The sequence below is a fragment of the Neodiprion virginianus genome, chromosome 5, assembly GCF_021901495.1.
Source record: "Neodiprion virginianus isolate iyNeoVirg1 chromosome 5, iyNeoVirg1.1, whole genome shotgun sequence".
Taxonomy (NCBI): Eukaryota; Metazoa; Arthropoda; class Insecta; order Hymenoptera; family Diprionidae; genus Neodiprion; species Neodiprion virginianus.
The window spans coordinates 27,331,834-27,353,200 of record NC_060881.1 but is presented as its reverse complement, the minus strand read 5'-3'; the positions used below and the strand labels follow the sequence as shown (position 1 = coordinate 27,353,200).

Genomic DNA, 21,367 nt, shown 5'->3' with positions numbered 1-21,367 from the left:
TAACGCCTGCGCGTTAAATTCAAGCAGACGACGAACCGTGCAGTCGTTAGAAATCCTCTCTGTATACCTACGCGTTTATCAAAAACTACACTTATCGTTTTTCTTCATCCGAATCGCTAATTCCGACGAGAGCAATGTTTTCTTCTTTTTTTTTTTTGTTTTTTTTCGTAAATGTTAGTCTCACAAATGCGATTACAACAAAAATCAACAATTTCTTTCGCACCAAAGATATACGTACGCACGTTCCGTGCTGGGGTGAAAAAAAAAAAAAAAAAAAAAACACGAGTAAAATGAACGCCATTGACGATCCGGGGACACGGCGAAGTAGAAAGGTGGGATTTTTGATTAGGCAATAAGAGGCGGGGAAAAATGGAAATTGACAGTAGCTAAACAGGCGTTTGGGTATAGTTTAACGAAATCGATCTTCTGTACGCGGTAGCGAACGACAGATGATGAATAATGTATTAATCGACAATCAGATAGGAAAGTAATACGAAATACGATTCGACGAATGCGCGCGGGGAGGGGAAAAGGAATTTGAATACGTAGGTACGTATATCTGGATAATATTAGACCGCGCCACTTATTGTACACATGCGGTACACAACTGTCAAAAATTTCTTTCGTACAAATGACTTGTCGGAATTCGTACTGATCGGTGTCGGTGGTAAAATGGCCCGCAGATCAACCGTTCCAGATAAATAACGACGGGTCAATTAGCTCTGGGACTATGGGACCGATTAATTATAGCCACGATGAAATTCTATCCAAAAATTAATCATTCCTAATTGCGCGCCTCGTTCGAAATACGATGAACGAAAACAAACATTACGATCTTAATATACCTTGCAGGTATGAATTTTACCGTTGTTCAAGTTAAACAATTAGGTTTTATGGCGAAACTCCTTACGGGCTTGAAATACTTTACAATGTTGTAGGGACATTTGAGTCGAACGAATAATTCGTTTCGAGTAAATAATTGTTACCCGCATGAGTGGTAATTACTTTATTTTATACGTTAGGATTTATTTCAATGACCGAGGATTAAATAAAATAAGAATTGAGGAAGTTGGATAAAGCTTTGATTTTTGAAATGTTTTTTTTTAAGCCTGTATAATTTCTAAACATAAAATTTAACGATCATTTGTAAGTTGGGAACCGTTGAACGAATTTGTTTGTTTTTGTGTACAATACAAGTATAATATTCACGGCGTTCTTCGTTTGCTAGTTTCGTGCAGTAATCGGACAAAAATAGTGAAGAAAATTCTGAATTAAAATTTTTCTTCTTCAAATATCAGAGAAAACTTGCAATTCGTAAAACAGTTGAGACTGTGAAGTTAATCGAGAATAGTTGAAGAAAAAATAAACAATTAATTCAAGGAAAATTCTTACAGATATTTGTTGATATAATCTAAATAAAGGGGTGCCAATTTAGAGTTTAAAAATCGTCAAAGATCCTCGCCAAGGATAAATTTCTAAATACAATACTTTTTTTTTTTTCTCTACAAGAGTAATTCGCGAATCTTCTACTTTGGAATCCGTTTTTCGTTTTGTTTCACTGTTTTTGAATTCAAGTTCGAATCGATCAGAGTATGCAACGTAAGGGTGAGAGAATTCCTAGCTGAGTGGTAAATTTATAACCTGCACTTGCCTCCAACGGTAAAGGTTGTTTATCGATTTATTACCAACTTACCGCTAGGGGTGGTTTTCAGGTTCGATATTACCCCGCAAAGCGGCAGCACCTACCCTGTAACCACCGCATTCGGATATGCAGGAACCAGAGGATACATTTTTAGCAGCCTGAAATCAAAGTGAAAAATAAAAGTATAAATAAAAAAATGGAAATTGAAACGGAGATCAATTATCGAAATAAGGGACGTTTGCAGAAGTCCGAATGTGTTGTAGATATTTTTTCGATCGTATAGATTTTGAACGAACATTTATACACTGTGAAAAATTTCATTTGTTATAGTAACTAGAAAAATTCAGTAAACCGGGTATCGTTAAAAAAAATAGTTTGAATATTGTTGGAATTACGAAAAACGAGGTACTTTTTTTGCTAATTGCGACGCAAAATCAGTTTGTGAGGTTTGCTCTACTTTGTTAGTTAAACAAGGCTTTAACGTCAATTTATCGTTGCACAAGCATTAAATTTTCGCAACAGTTGCAAGAAAATATAGCAACAGTGATCGTAATGAGAAGGAAAAGTAACGGATACCAGACTTTTCGTTAACAGCTAGAAGACTAATTTTCATTTTCTACCTAGAACTATATTTTTCGATTGTGGGAAAAAAATGAAAATAGTTAAGGACCGAGCGGTAACCGGAACTAAAAATTTCTCTCAGTGCAGTCTGTTTCTTTTTATTCCATTAAAATTCATCATTCTATTATTTCCCCAGAAGATTGTTGTTCACCAGTTTGGTAAATCCTTCGACATAAGATTATAACATTGCGCACGATCGTCATTGTAAATATTATATATGCGATAATAATTAATTCTATCCATCCAATGATTCGACGGACGTAAATATATGTATAGTTAGGCATACGTGTGTATAAACGATTCAAACTAATAATTAGTAATAAGCAATCAATTACGGTACCAATCCTGCGTTGATCAGGGGGGTTGATTGGAGTGTAATTTAATTACTGGTGGTCGCAAATTCACCAACCCGGAATAGCGGCCAGCGATTGATTTCGCTACTCTTTGAAGTCCCGCCGAGGATACGTTATATATCATCCCCGCGTTACACGCCTCTGTGACAACCCTATCGCATTCCCATATTAAACCCTGCAGCGTTAAATTATATACGCATGAAAAAGGAGAGAGAAAAAAGTGAAATTCGAAATTGATAAACAACAGAAAATGCCTGACGATCAGTTTCTTCTCAGTTATAACACTTTCACGATGACAAAAAAAAAGTTTTTCGGATAATGTATCAGCTGATTTTTATTTTATCATCGTATCATTTTTGTTGCTGAAAAATTCGCTACCAGTACAGAATTTCGGAATAAACAAATTTTGTGTCTGGAATAAATATAATATATATTAATTAATTATTGTTTAACGCATGGAAAAACGGATGGATAAAAAAATGGACGGAGAAAACCTGCGTAGACGTTGTTCATCCATCTCTCTCTCTCTTTCTCTCTCTCTCTTTCTCTTTATCTTTCTCTCGCTCTCGGAGAACGGAAAAAGAGGGAAGAGATGCCGAGCGCGGTAAATGAGAGCCGTGCAAACAGACTAGGATTGTTTTTGACAGTAATTGCCTCGTTTTGGACAAAGGGCCAAAGGGTTTGCCTTTGAATTTGCATTTCAAAGCCCGCGTAGTGTTAACCGAAAAACTTTGCTCCATGCGCGTGTAGCGTATATTATATTTTATTATGCATTTATTACATCGCGCACCGTGACTGTTTACTCAATTTATTTATGGTCATAGTGATGTATATATATATATATATAATTCAACAGACAAATGTTACTGAATGCGTGCAGGGAAATATTTTCAATATATTTGGTTTTTGGGGGATTTAATAATGTGAGAGAGCGAGATTTGGTTGCAAAATCAGATAAATCCAGTCGGTTTTTTAACAAATTGTACTTTGTTAACCTTTTAAGTACTCTTATCACCTATTTTATATCTATTTCTTTTATATTTACAGAACTTTCTAACATATTTCTTTGCAGTTTTTTGCTATCTCTGATAGTATACCAACAGGTTTTCAATACTCGAGAGTAATTGTCGCGATATAATGCAAATTGTTATTGTTAGAAACAAATTTATTGAAGAAAATCATGAGAATTGAAGGAATAATAAATTTCCGAGAAAGTTATGCCTCTACACATATATGTGTTTTACAAAAATTATAAGTTTTAAAAATACAAGCTGGCGGATTCAATATGTCGGACGAAAATTTCAAATCCCATCGTATCCGGAGAAAAAACTCTGTCCATCGTTTCCTGGGGTCGCTGATTACGAATCTGAAATCTGATTTTGAAAATTTCGTACGGCGAATCCAATCAGCGACTCCGAAAACTCCTGCATAGAGTTTTTTGACCGCATATATTCGATCAAATGTGAAATTTTTGTCCACCATGTTGGACCCGCCATTTTGAAATTTTGAAATCTGATTCCAGATTCGTAATCAGTGACCCCAAAAATCATGGAATACTATCTTGTTGTAAAAGTCGTGTCAGCACAACGATGTGTGACTCAAAGGGGTAATTTGTTAGAAATTTTGGCGATTATTTTTTTCAACAAAGATGTAAGTAATTGACTTTTTACCTACTGTAAATTCTGCACCGATGATAGTACATAATATGTTTCTTCCAACTTCTCCTCTCATATGATGAATATTATCACAACCATTCACCTGTCGGAAAACTTGCTCGATTAGTCTGTGCCATAATTTTCAATTAAATAAATAACAAGATCTGCGCGTAACAATAACGAAAAAAATAAAAAATAAGGCCAATTTTTCTCCTTCGAGTGTAGAAAAAAAAAAAAAAAAACTGTGTGCAAACTTTTCACTTCTCACATCTCTTGACAGAGCAGACGTAACGAAACATAATTTCCGAAAGTATAATTCGATTTGATAAAAAGATATCAAATTTATGCAAAATAAAGAGAGTTATAAAAACGCATCAGGGCCAATTTCGACGAGAAAAATTGTAACCCAAATTTCGTTTAAATCTCGATGAATAAGCTTTGTTCGGCAACAATAAATTCAAGTCGAAGTGACGTTTTCGTATTGATAAAATGAATTTAAGGAGACACTGGACGAGATCTCCTCCGACTCTTATCCCGAGGATTTCTTCTCCCAGGTTCCTGCGAGGGTTCGGAGGGAGCAATAAGGAAGAGGATCGAAGGAGGGAGGCTGGCTTCGCAATATAAAACACGGGGTCAACCCCTGCCAGATACTCGTCTCTCCGCACTGACTCGTTCTCTCCGCTCAGGCGGCCACGTCGTTCTTTGCCTCCGGGCTCCGGCCTCCTAAACAAATTCAATAATCCCGGGATTCTTTGCCAATTTCGGCCCGTGCAGCGAGACTCCGGGAACCCATTTACGATATTACGTTAAGAGCCTCTTTCGAATCGCAACGTCTCGCGTCACTCTGCAGTACCACTTTTCCCCCTCGCCCCCCTTACGAGGGAACCAAAAGAACCGATTGAACACCGCGGCAAAGGTGAAATTGTTTACAAATTACGGTCAAATTTTAACAACGTATTAATCAAGGTGTCGATCACCGTTACGTTCTTGATTTTTACGTCTACTTTTGCAGTGAGGATAGACACTGGCTTTGTCTTTATCTCTGGATCGTACGTTCAAAAATCTTCAGCAGGATGCGAAATTCCCGATAATCCTGTACTTTCACTTCGTTATCATTTTGCTCCGTTATGTGATACGAAAAGCAAAAAGTGGCTATCGGAATTGGATGTCTACCGAATTTTGTCAATATTGTACAAATGGTTTCGCTGTTAGCTTGTGAAAAGCGCTGAAAGACCTCGTTTCGTGTCAAATAAGTGCTATTAAACAATTACGTATTGCGCAATTTGCCAAATTTCGAAGCCTAAAATAGCGCCGAAACTACTATCTTTTAAGTGTATAATCGTTGATTATTTGCGAAGCTTCCCGTGCCAATAACAGATATTTAAAATCGGCTGAAAAATCAGACGCGAAAGGTTTGAAAAGTTCAGGTAAAACCCTATACATTGCGCAGAAAAGATTTCATAAATCAATTTTAAAATTATTAAACCTTGAGATTCTACGTAATTCCTGATCCGCTTGGTTAGGTACAATCAGTTGAAATAAGAATTTACCATTACAATTCAATCTTGAATTATAATTAGAACAAGACGTTTTTATGAGAATCACCGAAGTTGTAACTTCGTCCTGAATTCGTTTTTGAAACGACAGAAAAAAAAACATTTCTAAAAAATTCAACCTCCGAGATCTGAAATCCGGATTTCTTCACTGAAAATCAGACACACGAAAAAGAAATCTATTCGCACACAATAAATCTATGAGAATCTTGGCTTGTTCGAAAGAAAAATGAACTGGGCTCAACTAATTTTCATCCAACAAATAATAATGATTAAAATAAAATATTTTCGCTTGAAATAAATGCAAAATAATTTTTTACCCAGAGCGTAGAGGAAATTTTCGTACAGATTTTTATTTTTTTTTTTTTTTATTTTATTTCTTCTTTTCTATCACAGGCCGAAAGGCATTCCTGCGATCAGCGTTCGCGTCTAAACTGCGGGTGCGAAGGATGAGGAAACCGAGCCGGCTTTCACGAGGGGGAAACAATGGTCGATTTCGGGTGTCGATTAGGTATTCCAATCGAGGCGTCGTTCGCGGATGGGAAAAGGGGAGGGCGGCGGGGGCGTAAGAGAGTGCTAGAACTCACCCAATAAAATGGTAATTCGTGTTTGTCGAACCTAACCATGCGAGCGGAGCTGGAAATTCGGAAATTCGACACTTTAACTCCCAAGACCAATACGCGCCCATCGATGACCTCGCGGAAACCGCTGCCAAGCGCGATTTAACCTGTAATTAGTTACTCCTCGTTGCGGAATTTCATTTTCAATATTTCCACGCTCTCCTTTTTTCCCTTCTTTTCCCCTAGAAAAATGGAGCTCGGAAAAAAGCATAACTTTCAGTTGCGTATATGAACCTGATGATAAATATTTCATGACGGCTTTTGAATAGGAGGTTTAATTGAACGAAAAAGAGTGAAAAAAAAATAACCTCATTGATTCAAGTTACAAACGTGCATGTATAATGGCAGACAAATTATCTCGTAAGCTTATCTATGATTGAAATTTGAATAGTTGCTTCGAGCACTTCATTTCTTTTTTTTTTTTGATTCGTGTACCTGCAGGTTTTTCATATTCGAATCAGGGGATCGGGGGGGAAAAAGATTCGAAAGATTCGAGAGTCGTGAAATAACGGAAAGGGCCGGGTTTTTCCGTTTCACTCTGTTCTAAATTATTCGCTTCTCTCGATTTTATATAAGCGCGTCGGCCAAAATTAGGAAACCAATTTCGTAGAGAGAGAGCGAGAGGGAGAGAGGGAAGGAGAGAGAGAGAGAGAGAGTGGATTTCGCTTTCTAAAGATATGCCGAATTTTAATTAAACCGAAAGGAAACCATATAATTAGATGCCCCGACTCCACTTTATATACCTTGTGACGGTTGAAGAAATTAATTGAAGGTTGATTAAAACGACTCTTTGACATGCTAATTCGTTAACAAACTAAACGCCGCTCTCCTTATTCCCTGGAAAACTGGAGAATATAACCACGGTTCCGCCTTTCACTTTCTCTAATTTTTTTTTTTTTTTTTTTTTCTAAACCCCTCTTATATCCAAATTCGTATACCGTTAATGCAAATGCCCAACCGGAAGTCGGCAGCCTTTTAGACAGTGTCAAAGTTTAATCAAAAGAGAAAAAGGAAATAAACAGAGTAACGAATGATGAAAAAGAAACGATAAACATCTGCCTTGACGGGAAAATTTCATATTAACGTTTTTTAGTCGTATATATTTCTTTTTTGTTTTTCCGCGTGGCTTAAAAATTTTCTCGGACATTTGATCGCAGCGAACTATCACATCGTGCCGACGTTACCGTTACCGGTTTAAATTGATCACGGATTTTTATCGGTTGCGACATGTGACGGAGAAGAGAATTGTTGTTGCTGTTTTTTTTTTTTTTTTTTTCACTTTCATTTTCATTATATATGTACATCGAATTTTATTTATTATTATTATTATCCCTCTTATTATCTTACGAGCATCATCGTCGTACATGCATATAATATATATATATATATTTTACGTTTTGCCTATTACATACCTCTTGCATATTTATACGCTTTATCGCTTTTGTTTGTTCCTCCATCTTTAGTTCTCCCGTTGATCAATTTATCGAATCCTCGACTTCTCGTCACCTTCCTCGACGACTTCGCATTCATACGTATCTAGATATTACTTTATACGTAAATACGACACCAATCGCTTGGCTCACAAAAATCTTTCATACACGTGGCTTAATTTATTTCTAAATATGTAATATCTATATGCAATATATTGTATATATATGTATATATACCGATTTTTTAAACTTTACATATGTATATTTATATATGTATATGTTCATGTAGAATCGTCGCAATACTAATATTTATACACTGCATTCTCGAAGCATCGCGTAAGAGTAATTCATTTACTGCGCACTTATATGCACGTTATATGATGAAGCGAGAAAAATAGAAAAGATTAAAAAACAGAGGAAAGGAATTACCGATCTTTCCGATCGATTGATTTATCGTATGACAGATATTCAGATACTTTTTTCCCCGTGCTGTTTTTTTCTTCTTATTATTCTTATTTTTTCATCTCTGAATTTGAGTAAATATTATCCGGTAGTCCCTCGGTATATACAAAAAAGGTCAATTTCAATACAATATTACCGCGTCACTTGTAGTTAATTTTCAACACTTCTCTTTTTCTTCTTTCCTTACAACGTTTTCAATCTCGCCCTCAAATTCACAATGGATACCTGAATTTTTGATCGCCGGTCTTGCGGTTCAACGACGTTTCTCATCCCCCTTAAGCGTGATTGAAAATTGTCCTTTCACGGGAACGAAAAATAAATGGGTACCGATTTCGGCAATTCGTTTGTTACTTTTTTTTTTCTTTTGGTAATTGCAACCGGAAATCAATCAATCTTCTTTCTTATTTCAATATTGTTTCGTTTGATTTCTCTTCTTCTCGATTACTCATTTACTTATTTATTTATTCATTTACTTACTTACTTATTTTGCCAGTATTATTATTATCTGCACCGACGTACGAATACCGTAACTATTACTATTATTATTATCATTTATACCGTTATCACTATATTGTTAATAATACGATTACGATGATTATTATTTATCATTACGTCTCCAGTTGACGAGTTGACTAGGATCCCCGCTTGCTATCGGTGAAGTGTAAATATCGCTTAAAAACCGCCATATACTCACGCACACGTATTGTCTGTCTCAATCAATCACAACACGCAGCATCGATATATAATTAACCATGAAAATTCAATTACACAATGTGATCGGAGAATCAGCAAAAGTCTCGAAGGGATGTAACACCTGCATCATTGGGTCACATTTTATTTAATTTCCCCAAGAATCTTACTTTCCGATCGACTAACTCTCCTCCGTCTTCTTCTCCATCCGCTCGTCGTCATCCTCGTTAATACCGCCATTTTTCCTCCGCTTTTGGCCCGAAGGTGAGTGAAATTCATTAACGAAAATAAGAGCTTTGGGCCTTCGTCTCCACTTCTCAGACCATCTGGAGATTCTTGGAGATGTTGTCCTCGTACTCTTTGGCCCGCATCCTCAACGCTTGGATACTCGACGTCCTCTGATCGGTTCCCGTTGGACTGACCGAAAGTCCCGGCTGCTCGCCGCTTCCTCTTCCGTTTCCACCTCCTCCGACCGACGACGAAGACCCGCCATCGCTGCCTCCACCGCCTCCCAGTGACGAGAGGCCACCGTTCGGCGGTCTCATGTCTGCGACACAAGAATTACAATCGGCCGTGAAAAAAAGGGGATCAGAAATTACGACGTTGATATTTATCCCGTTTGTATTTTCGAGACGGTTACGTCAGAGACGAGTGGGTTTTTTTTTTTTTTTTTTCCTTCAACACCTGCTTGGAAAGTTCAATTTTCAATGCGTAAATTGCCCCATTTCCGAACTGTGCGGTAAAACAATTCGTTGGCGCATGCGCACGGTTGAAATACTGTGTTTTACAAACCGGGACTTTCTTTGGCGCGTGCGTACTTTCGAACAACTCGATATTACGCGTTGTGCTATTGAACCCCGGATACCTAACCTGAATTTTCTTGGTTGCTTTTCAATTCAAACTTTCCTTCACAGGTGTTGGAAGAAATAGCGTGCGTGACACGTGTGGACGGGCGATATCTGACTCGTGTGATTACAGCACTGGCATTTTTGTGACTCACGTTGCAAACTTCACACCGATCGGAAATCGCATACTTTCCGCACTCGTGGCATAACATACTAGATTATTTATCGCAGAGCGGGTGCTCAATGTTTGATGTTCGAAATTCCGTGACCTTATCCCCGTTTTTCCGAGAGAAATTACGCGCTTCCTCCGAATCTTTTGATTCGATGTATTGTTATCTGTTCATCGCGCGATTAAGCTGGCATAATTTGTGTTTCTCGCCACTATGCGTGTGAAATGATTTTTAATTTTTGACGTTCAGTTTTTGGCATATTTATTTTCTTTCTTGTTATAGATTGGTATTTTTAAATTAAAAAATTTCCTGTCATAAACGTGCTTATGTAAATTTACGAAAGTATTATACGAAAGGAAATGCACAGTGATGGTTTCAGACTTGATGATTTTTGTTTTGGAATTGCTTATACGAAATATCTTGAAAGCTCGTTGCAGAGAGAATGAAAGAATGCAAGATATAATCGGAGAAGAAGAGAGGATCAATTCGAAATTACTGTAACATTTCTTTGTTTTCTTTTTAATTTGTATTTTGGATCATTTTATGTAACCTCCGTAGGAATTTTTATCAGTCCTTTTGATGTATAAACTAGTATAAAGAAAGAGAATGCAGTCCGTTACTATATACATATTTAGCGACAGTAAAAATTCTGAAACTCAGAGAGCCACGTGAGATATTATAATGTACAATACATTTACAGTACAAACGTGAAATTTCAACGAAATGCGTCGGTTCTTGGTCGATTCTGACCGAATGTAACGCGCTGTCGAATTTTGGGGTCTGCACTAAATGGGGCGTGAAATCAAGTTACAACGAAGAGTCGAGAAACGTCAATGCAATTCGCACGCCCTTGTTTTTGGCGCAAGAAATTTTAATTCTGAGCAGCAATCGGTAGAAAAAAGATCTATTCTAAAATACAATCATATTAGAAAATTTACTAGCTAGAAACAAAAATTTGACGAATTGAAATAAGTTCCAATCGAATCGAATAAAGTTTTCTCTCTCTCACGAGATGTGAATTATTCAATACGTTAATATTGAAATAAATTTGTCTTGTTTGAAAACAAAACCAGAAGAATTTTCTACCGAACGTAGTTCCGAACGATTTTAATGAAAAATACGTTTATTATAAGCGTCAGGTCGTCGCGTCGTGGTCGGCATGATTTTTCACCATAATGCTTACGTCGGATTGTTCGTCCGGGATTTTTTCTAAATGTTTAATTGTTGACATTCTGTGTTGGTCTCGTCGTCTAGGTCGATCTCTCACGTGGCTCCCAGGCCTCCATTTAACGTCCGCCGCTGTCCTGTAACTCGGCGGCCAACAAGGAGTTGTACTGACAGGCGCGCAAGCTAAGCTCACTCATCGAGGATAGACCTATAAAAATATTCAACATTCGCACTTTGGACGCCGGTTTGCAACCCCTCGACATGTAAAACTTGTTTTCTTTGTGTTTTTTTTTTTAGAAACTTACAGTGATTCACCCGTATTTTTGTCTCTTTTTCGTACGGAGACGGGATTTTTTCAGGGTTGCACAAAAACGTGTATTGCGCTTAAAAACGACACGACAGTATAAATTTTTCTTTTATATACCTCGGAATGTGTTTAGTATGCTGCCCGTTTCCGGGGGTGACGGCAGGCGTCTGGGGGATGTTAAATAGCTGGAGTAACCGGCGTGAGGCGCCGCCAGGAAGCCGGGAAGCGCCGGTAAGATACACGGGGAATTTGGTAGCCACGGATCACCCGGAAGGCCGAGTCCGGAACCGGCGACGTTTCTGAAACAAGAGAAGAAAAATAAAATAAACTACGCGCAAGTTTTCTCAATCTAATAACCCTCGAGCACTCCGAGGAAAACGTTTATTTACTTTTTAAAAAGCGTCGATTACAATTGTAAACGCATCTTGTGGCGATTTATCTTTTTCTCGAGCAATGCGCGACGATTCGAGTATTCTTATTTTCGTTACATCGAAATAACAGCGAATTGTAATATAAATTACCCTGTAATTCGGTATATTTATAAATTTAAAGTAAAGTGAAGTCTTTTGAGCTTGTTGAATAACTGCGATGAGAAATTTAATTCATTTTTTGAACTGTTTGTTTTCGGGAAATAGAAATAATCTACGTTGTCAAATATTTCGAGTCGTTTGGCAGCGATTTATGGTCACTGAGAATATATCGAGACAACATTTTTCCCTAATTCGTGTGATTTAAAAAACTTCATTTGAAACGATGAAAAATTAAATTGAATCACTGTAGAAAAGCCACGAAAAATTTCGTATCGACAATTTGATTTTCAGTTCAATATATTCTCCCGATTAGAAATTTGTCAATTTTTTCGAACAGGAAAACTCTCAATTTAATTAAATTATCAAGAATTATAATTACGGACTTAAACGAGCAAAACAATCGAATTATTATACAAGAGAGTTCCAAAAGATAAAAATTCAGTCGCAAACAACGCGATCCAAAATGTTTTTAAAATATTTAAGAAAATTCATTAAATCTGCCGAAGTTTGCGCTGAATGTGAATTTGATATTGTTACGAGCAGAATTTAATTTATATACATTTAGAACGAGTTTGTACGTACCTCATGGTGGCAGCGGCGTGATGATATTCAGTGAGGCCGAGTCTAGCGGCTTCCATTTTCTCCTGCCGTCGCCATTTGGCTCGACGATTTTGAAACCAGACCTGAAACAAGAGTAAAAGAAGGGTGCCGCATTAGACAATTATCTAGGTATAATGCAAGCGGGCAGGCTAAAAGAGAAAAGTATTGTTCATACGAGTGTGCAATTTTTATAGGTAACCTAACCTGAGCTGACCTAACCTAACCCAACCGGTACCTGTAAGTGTTTAGTCATCGTTCGCAAAACTGTGTAATACCTTTCCAACTTGGCTTACAAAATATCGTTATATCTCAAAAACAATTGATCTGGTTGTAACGAAACATAACCTAATACCTGGCCATATCTACCCACAGAAAAAAAATGAGAATCAAAATCGGTTCAGTAGTTTTGAAGTTATAAGCGAATAATTTTGACCATCCTCGCAGCCTGAAGCAAACTTTCACCGAAAAGATGAAATTCCCTAGAATCGGCCGGTTGACAAGTGACGGTCAACCATAAACTCTGGCGTATTGAGAACGGCCGAGTCACGGCGCAGCAGCGATCCACAATTGGTCACTCTGCCTGTCATGTTGGTAACATTTTTACGAAGTTGGCTGCACGTATAAACTAGACGGCTGTAGAAATATATATGTATATATATTATTGTATATACTGCAGCATATTACGGTACGCGCGCTGGAATCGCCAGTCGTATACTGCGCAAGTTATAATACGCAGCGCGCTGTTTGTTCGAGATATGGTGGATAAACAAGATTACGGGGTATTACGGGGAAGAGCGGTAAAAAGTCCTGCAGCGAAAGTATGAAAATAAGCGGGAAGAAAAAGCGTAGACATACCTTGCTGTGTATGCGTGTACAACGCACGGATATTACGTGTATACAACACGTATATGTACAAGTACATGCAATTATTTACACCTGAAGTGTAAAAGTGTATACGCGATATGCACCGAAATCAATGGCCGGCGGAAAAACGACTCGGTAAATAACCAGCGAGGGAAGTGATAGCAAACAATATTTAGAGTTGACGAAACAAAACACAAAAATGAATATAAAAAATGAAAAAAAAATAAATAACTGTACGTAAAACGCTGAAAAAGTTGTGCAATGCGTAACAGCTGCAGGGGTTTATGTCCTTCGTATTTCGTATTGTCGAATTATGGGAACACGTATATATATGTATAATGTACAGGCGCTGACCAACTATAACTTTCCTCTTAGGTTAATTGTATTTGCCTTCGCTGGATGTGCAGTTCACGTTGTATACATACGCAACAATCAGCTGTTTGCTTTACTCTTTTTACCCAATTTTCCTACATCGAGCTTCCGTTCGACAGAAAATAATTTGCACAATTGCAAAGGCGATATATGTATACAACGTAAGTGAAGTGAACAGCGAAAAAAACAATCTTCACCGCATTTGAGCGCTATTACGTATTTATTCTTATTCCGAGTTTAGAAAGGTGGCCGGCATTTTTGAAGCGGGTGTTACGGTTGTTTTTGGAAGAATGTTAATAATGCCATATATGCAGATTTGTAAGGTTGAGAACTTCGAAAATGGTTTTGCGACACTCAATGCCCAAGTCTCAAATCGTATTTCATTAGTCTCGTACATCATATGCTCTCTGTTACAGTGTTTGGACATTAAAAAAAAAGGGTCAAAAGTTGTAAAGAATTTTTCGAGCAAAAGGAATTAAAAGCTCAATCTTCACGACACACGCTTCGTTTCATATCGCTAGAAAATAGTAAAAAATCTATAGCAGATTCGTTCAATTTCATTTTAATTTTGATTATTTATTGCTCAATTTTATTTGTAGGTATTTCATTTAAAATTAATAAAAATCATAGATGATCGTCTAACCAACCCCTAACTAAACCGCGAGCAGATATGACAGCGAAAATTTTCAACTGTAACCGAATATCTTCATTCATTGGTCGAGCTCAACGAGCATGAATAATATCCTTCACGGAGCAATTAACGCACTTAATTTACACTTGTAAAAACGCGACGATAATTTCTTAGCCGCCATTATACAGGCGCGTCCGTTTCCCCGCTGAAGATCTAATCATCGACAACGAGTGTCTAATTGGCGGTTTGAACAACCAAGTTTTTGGCTCCGTTGGTTCGCTGGGCGAAACGCTGTTTCGGGATCGCGGAGAAGACGGGGCAGAAAAAGTTCCATTAGCGAGCAAGGCGTCCCTCCCAAAGCCAATTTGTTGCAGGTAAGAATAGAATAGATTAGGAGGGAGATGCGCCATATCGGCATATGAGTATATAAGCGGTTGTGTAACAGTTGGTCTAATACGGTAGCTAACTCGACGTGTCGGTTAAGTATGCGCATATTATATAACACGAGAGACTCCATCGCAATTTCATCCCGGTAACGATATTTTTTCTGCCCCTTCCCCCCATTTATTTTATACACACGCTGACGGTCTTATCTGACTTTTCTTAAAAAACGATCTGAACACACTGCAGGAATTTCTACTCCCTTATACGGCCCACTTTGCACTCGGGCTTATAATTATCGTCATTATCGCGTCACACATATTTTTCGAACCCTAGCTCCTGCAGGTTCCCCCTCTGTTATTTTCTCCTCGGTCGTTCCATTATTCGAGAATTTTCATGGGCGGGGATTCTAATACTTTGATTCATCCGTTGAAATTTTTTTCAGATCAAAATATCGACATTCACAATCCCCTCCGAAAACAACCAAAAAATGAATAGATTCGAATGCGGAATTGGGCATAGATAAGACGTTGCAATTTTTTCATGTGACTGATAATTTTGCATAAATTATGAAAACCAATTCGATTGGTTGGAATTTACTTTTTGCTATACAGACAAACGTTTTTCTTCTCAACGGATGAAATAGATTGTTCTTGAATTTTTGACGTTGCAACAGCAGGAAAACTTTTGCTTGAAACATCGTTATTGCCTCAAGTTTTTACAATCCAACGGCTCTGTGTATTTCAAACGGTGTAAAACTTGCGAGGATTTCGAGTGATTTCAGGCCATTTTAAAAAATCGCGAATATCACATGAAATCAGATAGAATCTGTAAAAGCGATCGTTGAAATCATGATGCAAATTTGGAATGGAATTACTTACAATTTCGGTATGAAAAGAAAAAAAAATAATAACAATGACAAGTAAAGAGTAAAAGAACGGGGCTTAAAAATTCCTGATTACTCATTTTTACTTTTCATTTCTCAACTATTTTCATTTTTTGAAAATCATGAAAAATGGGCACAGTTCTGGTTTTTTTTTAAATGTTACCAAAAAATTTGTGTTACTATCCTCTTTCATTATGTTCATTCGTAGGACACTTTATCGCAATAAGTCGATGTTCCAAGGCTTTATTTGACTGAAAAAGTTTAGTAAACCAAACAAATAGATTCGTGAAAAATTTATGAAAAATATATCATTGACAGCTGACAATAGCACTGAATATATATACATGTATAGTTACCTTTACTAAATTTTTCTTCTAATTTCACAAATATTCAAACAGTTATGACAACGCAAACAATTTTACTATAAAATTCCTCGGTACCTATAAAAAATGAAATGTGTTCTCAGGTCGATATAACCTTCCCAATTTTCGAAATTTAACGTTATTCTTTCATCGATCTATAAAAAGCTGTCACGAGAGAGATTTTCACCCACATCGAACGAGGGAGCAACGGAGATGCCGTACAGTAAAACGTAACAAGTATACGTATAGCACGCAGAGAAGGCGTAGGGGAAAAGAGAGCGATATAGGGAAAGAAAGAGAAAGAAAATTGTAAATTGAATTTGAGGGGTGAGGCGCGGGGTGCGGAACGAAAGTGCGGAAAGTGGCTGTGGGGGTGAGACGTCTGGGCGGGGCTGTCAGGCTCCCCTAGAATAGCCCTTAAGAAAGCCACGCGAAGGGCCGTCCGATCGAGAGGGCGAGAGGAGGAAGCCTTTCTCTCTCTCTCTCTCTCTCTCCCCCTTCTAACGCCTCGCGCCTTTCTTATTCGACTCAAGAGCGAGTAACAAGCTCGATGGGGTGAGACCTAAGGTAAGTGGCAACGCTTACAGCCTTCGTGTATAAGGGCACAAGGGCGGCAAGGAGCAACCGTCGGTTGTTGTCGACCCTGCGGAAGGGGAGGCGGCCATCTTTACTTCTTTATTGTAGGATGGCTGGTGCCACGTCCACGATGCCTCCTCCTCCTCCTCCTCATCCTCATTCTCATCCGCCTCCTTCTTTTCCGCTTCCTCATCGTCGACTTTCTCCATTTAGTTTCACTCTTCCAGAACCACATCTCATCTCTCTTGGGCCAAAAGAAAAACGATCCGGACATTCGCGGAGACAAGTTTATCGCGCGTGTTCAATCGGTCAATTTCTTCAACCTCAAGGGCTGCGATCGTACCAACCATTTTCTTTTTTTTTTTTCGCAACTCCAAGGAACACCCTAATTTCATAATAAGACTTGCGGATTTTGGTCAAAGATATTCAAATTGGCCAATTTCGCTGCCGGGAACCATGTGAATTAGCGTATCTTGAAAAGAATGAAAATCTAATGGTAGAAACAATGGGAAACATTGGTGAAAAAAAAAGTGGGCAACGTAAGACGAAGCGTACGATCGTAACAATGTCTAAGAGTCGTAGGACAGTCGTAGATCACTATCGGTATAAGTTCGTTGCTTATAAATAATTCAAAACTTATTCCCGCAACGTTGAGTACGATATACAGAGACATCCGTCTGATGATAACGTAATGCACCAAGATTAAAACACCGTGGTTTAAATTATTCTACGCGGAGCCGTGAATTAGACGTTTGAAAGACTCCTTCAGGAGTGCTTTACGAAACGATTTCTCAACTTTGACGCGGGCGAACGTAAGCGCGTATGAATCAAAGTTTACTTTCAAAAGTTATTTTTCGTCGGACGATCAAGGGGTGGATTTAAAAGGCAACGAGTACGATTAACGAGGTTTAACCGTGAGTGCTTAACGCAATTCTAGCAGCAAGAAACCAAACCCGTGAGTCTCGATGATAGCGACAACGACGCGACGATGCGCTCGGTGTTTGGATTGAGAGGCTGCAGGGGGCGTAGAAGGGAAAAGGTAATTGAATTCCCTTCGAAGCTAAGGAATTCTTAGAGGCTCATCATCAGGACGATATTTCGTTGCGATGAGAAGCAATTTTCTTTCGAGCTGCGCGGCTGCCGTTGGAGAACCTACGGAGGAGTCACTCCGCCGATGAAAAGATCAGGAAGGCACGCGGGGAGGGAAAATAAAAGGAGAAGAAGAAGAAGATGAAGAAGAAGAAGAAGAAGAAGAAGAACACCGAAGCAAGATGGCCTGTTAAATGATGAGAAAATAAGCGAATTTTCATCCCCCGTGATGGCGAGAGGGAGGGAGGGAGGGAGGGAGGGCGGAGAAAAGACGCCCTGCCCTCTTAGTCGCTACGTGTATTTCAGGAAATATAAAGAAAACGAATGACACGGCTAACGCGGCTTAACCCAATTTCTTCCTTAAACTCATTAGGATATACCTACCAGCCAGCCTGATGTACATGTATACCTGTACATATCTTATACAGCATCCAGAAACTCGGTCCAATTCTCTCTCTGTACATACATACATATATACACACACACACACACATATATATATATGTATATATGTACTGGGATATAATTACCGTTCGCGAAACGTGATCGCAGAGAAGCGACTCGGTAATTCTCTTGCGCAGACGGGATGCTTCGGATATCTAACACACCGGAACACCATCACGTCAAAGATCGCAAGTTTCAAAATTTTATTCGCACGATGAGAGGGACAAGATTTTTCACTAAAATTCAGAACCCGAGTACCGTAAATTTTAAGAGACAAGCTTTGCTTCGTACAACACTTTAGCAAGGATTCATCCGACGAAATCTAGAGAAAACTCTTGTCTCGCATCAGCGAACTGATCAAGCAGCTGCTTACGACTCGTCTGATTTATGCCACAGGGTTGATGTGGTGCCGCAAGGTGTACAAATTTACAAAATATTTGTCACATTGAACGTTGAAAAATTGTCGAATCATAAATTATTGCCGTGTCGATCTGGTTTCGAAGTGGTCGAAAAAAGAAAATGTGTCACATGGTCATCATTGAATGGCGTACGAATAGGTACATAAGGCGAGCTGAAAGAACGCACAGAGCGAAGCTGTTGGAAGGACCACTTGAACGTGACCCGGTATACAAAAGTGTAAATGCATTGTCGTTAGGGACACAAAAGAGAGAGAGATATATACATATATATATATATATGTATATATGGGAAACACTGTCACAGTAAAGGAGAGAGTAAAGGAAACACTGTGAAATACGCGTGCACAATGCTATCGCGTCAGAAATCAGTTTCGTTGCATTTTCTGATTATTACGGTAGACCGATCGCATTGTCGAAAAACCTTACCTTCAAGGTGGTTCATCCGTAGCAAAACGCGCACGAGGATTACCGCCGGTAAATGGCACGTTTATACACCGTAATGGAACACACGTTCGCATTCTACGCGTATATTTCATTGTACGTACATGCGTATTACCGACGCCGTTCAGAGTGCGGCATAATATCCAGCATACCGAGCGATCGCATGCCAGGGTGCCTCCATTGTCACCCTTACCAACCCTCAGGGGCATTAAAAGATTTCCTTCATTGTACGACGTATCGTTCGCGTTTTCTTCTTCGCGCCCGCAAAAGAGTTGAGAAAGTGTGAAACGGACTACTTTCAACACCGGACGCTAAGAGCTGCAACCTACAAGCGCGCATCTCTCGAGATTGTGGAAGGAAAAAGTGTTTTTTTGTTGTTTTTTTTCGTTTTTGACACTGCGGTAGATTTTTCAAAAGAATTCTTTGTTACTTTGATTTTCTTTTTTTTTTTTCTGATTTGTGTTATTAACTTTTACGCGGGTGAGAAGAAAAAAAAAAAAAAAAAAAACAGCAACAACAATAACCGGTTTATCCACCGCCGCTGACGGATAGGAGTCGAGTGTTTTCTTAGTAGCGTGTATTACAAGTCGATTACTGCAGGCAGCGGGAGTTTGGTTGATGGGGGGAGGGGGTTGTTTCGAAATAAGCCTAGATTCAGGGCATCGAGGAGGGGTCGTCCGTGTTTGCAGGGCCCGCAGGGTAAAACCCGGCCGGGTCTATTATTCACCGTGCTTTTTATACGCCCCGTCAAACCGTCGGGCAAATTCAATCCACGACAGAGCTTCTCACCGTAGAAAATAATAACACCGAGCAACGAGCGACGTTCGACGCCCCCCCGGACGTACGAATATCCATCTCCCACTTCTGCCGCTTTCGAAAAGCGAGATTTGAGAACCACTGAAGGGCCGACTCTCCTCCAATAAAGCCGCCCCTGTCATTGCTCGTAATCACCCTTAAACACTCTGACGCCCTACGGTCTCACCCTCTCAACTTTCCCCCTGCCGTACGTAAGCACTATATATATATTTTATATATATATATATCCCATTCGCTCGTCGTAGCGTGCCGTAAACCACCTCGAACCCCCTTCAACACAGACTTGTACGCTGCTTGATTTGGGGCCCGTGCATCCCCTAACGGTACACCAAACTCGCGATACAATACTAATGTGCTACAAACAACTCCGGCGACACGTCACTCTGCAACGTCCTTCCGACAGCTTCAATACTGATATGCCCGTTTTATTACACGATGGTTCCGCTCTGCAGGACTTGTCCGAACAAAGCGTTCAATGTTTTCGGTTCTGCTCTTCTGCATCGGTTGCGAATCGAAACGGTACAATTGGTCAACAAGACCGGGCAGTGTCGTTTGTTCTTTGATCCATGTCCAGGCTGAGTTTCGCAACGGTTACACCCGTTCTTCAAGGTTCACTTTGCACGGTTCACGACGTATGACTTGTAATGCTCGTCAATAATCAACGACTGCAGATTACTTTACGATGATGAGTTTCGAAACGAAAATGAATGGCCAAGGTGCGGTGCACGATCCGGATGGAAAGTACGATTTGATCATTCTCGTAGATCGGGGGTTCGTACGTTTTTTTGGAATCTGAAATCCCCCAACTTTTTCAGGTATTTCATCAACCTTTCAAGAAATATGAATTTTTTTTTAACACATTAATGCTAATACCTTTAATATTACCCGGTAATTAACTGTCTTACTACCTGACTGTCAATTTAAAAACCACAGCCTGCGATTTTCCGTAAGAAAAAAAAAAAAACGAAAGATGATCTGGTACCGAGTAATACACATATAAAGTACGAAGTGGTGCGACGAAACAAAGTTTTGACTGCGATCTTTTTTTATTTACTTGTGATCTTCGAGTCTTATTTTCGAAATTTCCCGACTTTTCCCCGCGCGTACGAACCCTGTAGATTCATGCCTATATACTCGGTAATGAAAAGTACGAAAGTAGAGAGACTCAAGTTACGGTGGCTAATGGCAAGACGGTTATACTCGTCTAGATGATCGAATATCTCCAGTAAAATCGAATCTGTATATCCCCTCTTCAGACAGGTCATCAGGTAAGCTGGAACGATGCGTTCCCATTACAGAAGGGATCCGGCCTTCACGCTGAGCCGGAATTACGCGTGGCTGTTGCACTGATTGGAGGCGGTAGTTGGCCAAGATGTCAAGTGCAGAAGTTGGCGTAACGCGTAGGGCTAAACGTCGCGTAGCGTCGCGGCGGCTTTCGTCG

The 21,367-nt window shown here is 39.1% G+C and overlaps 1 protein-coding gene across 4 annotated transcripts in view; it reads right to left on the bottom strand.

Annotated features, from left to right (window-relative positions):
* Positions 1–6,478: 6,478 nt before the first annotated feature.
* LOC124305238 (retinal homeobox protein Rx1-like) overlaps positions 6,479–21,367 on the bottom strand; it is a 35,467-nt gene continuing 20,578 nt past the window's right edge. For 2 of the 4 annotated variants that reach the window (XM_046764413.1, XM_046764414.1), the window contains 3 exons: positions 12,628–12,728; positions 11,633–11,814; positions 8,398–9,573 (listed from right to left, as the gene is read on the bottom strand). In XM_046764413.1, the coding sequence (XP_046620369.1) occupies positions 9,344–9,573; positions 11,633–11,814; positions 12,628–12,728 (513 nt within the window). In that variant the 3' untranslated portion in view covers positions 8,398–9,343. Of the gene's footprint in view, positions 6,489–8,397; positions 9,574–11,224; positions 11,417–11,632; positions 11,815–12,627; positions 12,729–21,367 lie in introns of those variants that run through there. The other 2 variants (XR_006908352.1, XR_006908353.1) reach the window with 2 other exon arrangements.